The 4772-nt window shown below is 30.5% G+C and overlaps 1 protein-coding gene across 1 annotated transcript; it reads right to left on the reverse strand.

Annotated features, from left to right (window-relative positions):
* Window positions 1–3085: 3085 nt before the first annotated feature.
* Window positions 3086–4492, reverse strand: LOC133031542 (uncharacterized). The gene has a single exon (XM_061105067.1). It carries the CDS (start codon window positions 4490–4492, stop codon window positions 3092–3094), a length of 1401 nt encoding a protein of 466 aa, XP_060961050.1. The 3' UTR covers window positions 3086–3091.
* Window positions 4493–4772: the final 280 nt, after the last annotated feature.

The raw sequence follows: 4772 nt of genomic DNA on the forward strand, positions 1-4772 counted from the left end.
TAAAAGATTGTTTATTTAAAAGATTGTTTAATTTTTTGGGTTTAATTATTGGGTTTATTTTTTAACGGGAGATCAAACCTAATCGTTAAATTTAACAGAATATTCTTTTATTTTTAAGTATATTCTGTTAAACCAAGAATGTTAAACCAAGAAATGCCGTTAGATAGGCACTTTTAATATATAAAGATATATAATGTATGTAAGTATAGTGTATATTCTATGATCATAAATGTATTTTATGATTTTTTAAGTGATTTTGCTGTTTTATTATGTTATATATATAGTGTATAGTTATAAATGTATTTATTTTAATTTTTTAAGTGATTTTGCTACTGTTGTATGTTATATGTATAATATATAAATTTTTGGTCACATCCAAAAGATTAAAATCAAACTTACTATATAAATATAAAATAATTAATTTTGTATTTATTTATTTTTTATGCTCTATATATATATGACATTTATAGTTGTTGCATGTCCATTTATAGTTTTTGTTCATTACAAGTGGATGCATTTTAGGCTCTTCTAAGAGTTATTTGAGTCCTAAAATAGTGGAGGCACTAGTTTTCATTTAAAATGGGTTGAAAGGGAATCGTAAAAGGATTCAAATTAAGGAGAATTTAGATGAAGTTTCTTGAAGAAGGTAACATAAATATGTAGTTTTTTATATTATTATGGTTATTAATTTATATTTCTTTTTTATTTGTAGATAATTAATCTAATGTGAAAGGATCCTCACCAAAATAGAAGATGGACTTATTATTGATTGATGGTTTATGAAAATTTTCAATTTTATTTTAAGTTTGTAAATGACTTTCAAGACTTATATTTTGGATGACTATAATATTTGGACTTTGGAGTTTGGATCACTGTAATATTTGAATTTTGGGTAATGTGGCTTATGTTTGAACTTTGAACTTCATATTTTCTCTATTATAAGTATGAATTTGATTATGTTAAGATTTGATTTTCTTAATGTGAAATAAGGGTTACAACCTAACCCATAATATATGAGTTGGGTTGGGTTGTACAAAAATAATAATGTTATTGTTAATGGGCTAAAATTTTATAACCGATCTAATTGGGTTGACCTATTAAAATAGCATCAACTTACCCAATCCAATTCATGTGCAACCCTACTCTACTCCAGTTTTAGAACACCTTCAAAAACTTTCTTTATTGATTGAACAAGAATATGTATAATATAGTCGAGATGAGATTTCTCTGTTGAGTCCTCACAAAGTATTTCAACTCTTACACTTACATTTAAGAATCTTTTTCACTTACACAAGATTCTTCTTACAAAACTCAAACCCAATGTCTCTCTTTTCTCTGCACCTCTCTCTCTACCTCTCAATTTTTCTTTCTCAAACTCACAATCTCAATAGAACTGAGTTCTCAATCTCATCTCTAGGATCAAGATCTTAAAGGCAGTGGTTGCAAGAAGCGAGGTTGTTAAGTTAGTTAGAAATAACTAACTTAACTTAACAAACTCCTCTTTGAGCGAAGTCTCCATGCCAACTAAGTATTAGAGCCTCTGGGAGCATATATGAGCTTCCGGACTCATGGACCAATGACACTCGCTGATGATGCTTCCGAATAGGATTGAGCTTGCTAGAGTCGACTATCTGGAACTACCATTCTAGGAGGGACAACTCGCTAACTAGAACTCCATCCTAGAGTGAGACTAACTTTCCTGAAGACATGGAGTGGACATGATGGTTATCTAGGAACTCCCTTCCGTACTGAATTATCCTTTTACAAGACTCCTTTGAGGATGGACAAATTAGTTATCCGAGAACAACATTCGGGACACACCTAACTTCTTAAGAACAACTTTCTAAGAATGATATTGGAGATTTTTTTTATTTGAAAAAACTATACCACAACTACCTTAACAGAAATAAACTTTGATATAGAAGGCATATTACAAATGCATGCATTATATTTTTTAGGAAAATTTGATACACATTAATTCCTAACTTTTAATAACGTTTCGACACGTAATAATTTTGAATTAGTTAATGGACTAGTTAAAATAATGACTAACAAAATTTCAAAAAATGTGAGCTTAGGATGTTTTTAGACATTGGGGACTAATCTAAACTTTTTAAGAATTTTTGCCACAAATTTTTCTATTATTTATTTGGAAATTATTTTATTTATTTTTTTTTTTAAAACACACCATTATTTTACTTTCATTGCAATTGGGAGGGAAATGAATATTGTTATTGTGCACCAGTGGTACCCAGTACTTTTTATAGATGACGCTCCATGATTGATTAATAATATTTCCTGAAAGCTATTTTTTTATGTGATACTTAATTACACTAATAACAATATGATATTAAGAACGATACTAAATACTAATATTATCTTTTAACAATTATGGAAGAGAATATATTCTTTTGAAACGAATTAATTAAAACATGATATCATTAAATACAATTTTCTTTTTCTTTTTTGATATTTCCCTAAAAATAATCTTGATTCACTTTTCACATAAATATATGTGTTTTAATTATTGCTATACCCTGTAGAAATATAATTGTTAAATACAATATCAAAATATTTTGAATTATATAGGAAAGTCAGACATGTATAATTAATATAATATATATATATATATATATATATATATATAGAATATCATTAGTCAGCTATTTTTTTTTACTTTCTAAAATGTAAAATATTGTATTAAATCGTGAAAAATTCTTAATTATTGGTATTAATTAATACAATATAATTCCACATTTCTAGTTAAACGGAAAACAATAAATTGTATAATTTAGTACAAAACAATTATTGGTATTATATTATGATATTTAAATGGCTTGGGATTTATTAGGAACCTAGCTCCAAACCTTGACCCAAGACTCGAATTTGACTCAAGACCCAGGCTCTAGACCTTGACCCTCAATTTCAAACTAGGATTGGACCGGGATTGAGCCCATTCCTAGACTTAGACCAAGATTGTTATGTGCATATTCAACAAAACACCCTAAAGAAAAAGATATGCACATAACAATATCCAAATCAAAGCCAAATAACAATACTACATAATAAAGTGTAGAAGCCATACATGTTTTCACTTTTTTGGATTGATAGCATACCAAGCTTGAACAGCAGCTAAAGAAAGCACTATCACAGCAGCCATAAGACCTATCATAGCCCATGGGGTACTAAAATATTTGTGATAGACTTGAGTCATCCAAATTGCACACTTTCTCTCGCAATGTTTTTGTATCTTCTTCTTCACATCCCTATAAAAGTCATCTTGTGGCTCACTGAATTTAGAGCCTAATCCATTAAAGAGATTGGCCACATCTGCATCACTGCTGAGTCTGTTTTGAAGTACTCGCGATGCTCTTAACTGCTTAACATCTTGTTCTACATCGATGAGAATATCCATAAATTTTATATAAGAAATAAGCTTGTTTTCTTTGATGAACATCTCATAGCGAAGAAGATTTTTGAGCTTTTCCTCAGTCCATTCATCCACAATTAATGAAGGGAGTTTAAGATGGCCTTTGAGGTTAAAACATTTGGCACTGAATGATATGGTTGCCAGGCCAGAACTACTAGGCTCTAACTCTATCCCTGTTGATGTAAGTTCCTCAACATTGCGAAAAAACTCTTTAGGATCCTTCTCCGTTCCTTCCAAGCAAACCCCCCAACCATAATATGGACGATCGTTATTGGTATTGATAATATTGCCATCACTAGATGTGATTAACAAGTAGAGAAGGTGAAGGAGGAAAGGATGTTTATCATATCTGGAACCATTAATAGCATCAATGATGTTATTATCCAATGTCATCCCACTGTTTTTGTTCGTGCTTGGAATTGGCAAATCCTTTATGATACTGTTGGTGTGAATAAATTTCACAATTTTTTCTTTTAGATGATGTGGGTGCTTGGTCATGTTCACCAACAACTGAACCACTCTAAAAGGGATTTGGTTCTCAAAATTAAACAAATATTCTTGGATCTTTCTTGCTTCACCATGACTAATTCCATATAATTTTTCTAATGAATGATAAGTATAGCTTTCTATGAGCATTAAAATTGTGCACCCACTCAAAAAAAGATACTTCATCACATCTTCGTCCCCATATCCATCGTACTCACGCTCATGATATCTGAACTTTAGTAGGTCATTACTTTCACTGATCAAGACTTGGAATAAATCTTCTCCTGTCTCTTCGCTCAAGTGTTTGATGAAGCATGCAGTCATTTTTTTTGGCAAGCCATCAAGATGACCTTCAAATTTCAAGTGACACCTATACAAGTAACCACTTTCTTCTTCTGATGGGTTATTGTCATTGTTTCCGTGAATAAGATCTGTCAACCATTCAGGATTATTAGATTCAGAAGGAATGACTCCATCATCATCAGTTGAGATTTCTTGAGCAGTGGTTACTTGATCATCATCAACAACAGTCAGTTGGATCTCATTATCCACATTCACACCATGTTCTTCAGCCATCCTCCAACTCTACACCAATCAATCAATCAAAGATAAAAATTAAGAAAAGAAAATCTATTATATTGTATAATGCTTCGGTTGAACTCAAATCTTTATGAAACAACTAATGAGATATAATTACTTGAAGAGATACTTGAAGAGAAATAATACCATAATCATAATTATTAATCTTGTGGTAAATATCAACAACTATAATGGGATGCTTACTAACTTGGTCCATTAAGTTAGAGTCCACCATCAATATTTAACATATTAGCCCAATAAGATACATAACCCTTTT

This window comes from Cannabis sativa, chromosome 9 (assembly GCF_029168945.1).
Source record: "Cannabis sativa cultivar Pink pepper isolate KNU-18-1 chromosome 9, ASM2916894v1, whole genome shotgun sequence".
Taxonomy (NCBI): Eukaryota; Viridiplantae; Streptophyta; class Magnoliopsida; order Rosales; family Cannabaceae; genus Cannabis; species Cannabis sativa.

Excerpts from the sequence above, each read along its gene's own strand:
- LOC133031542 (XM_061105067.1), bottom strand. The coding sequence starts at position 4,492 with ATGGCTGAAGAACATGGTGTGAATGTGGATAATGAGATCCAACTGACT.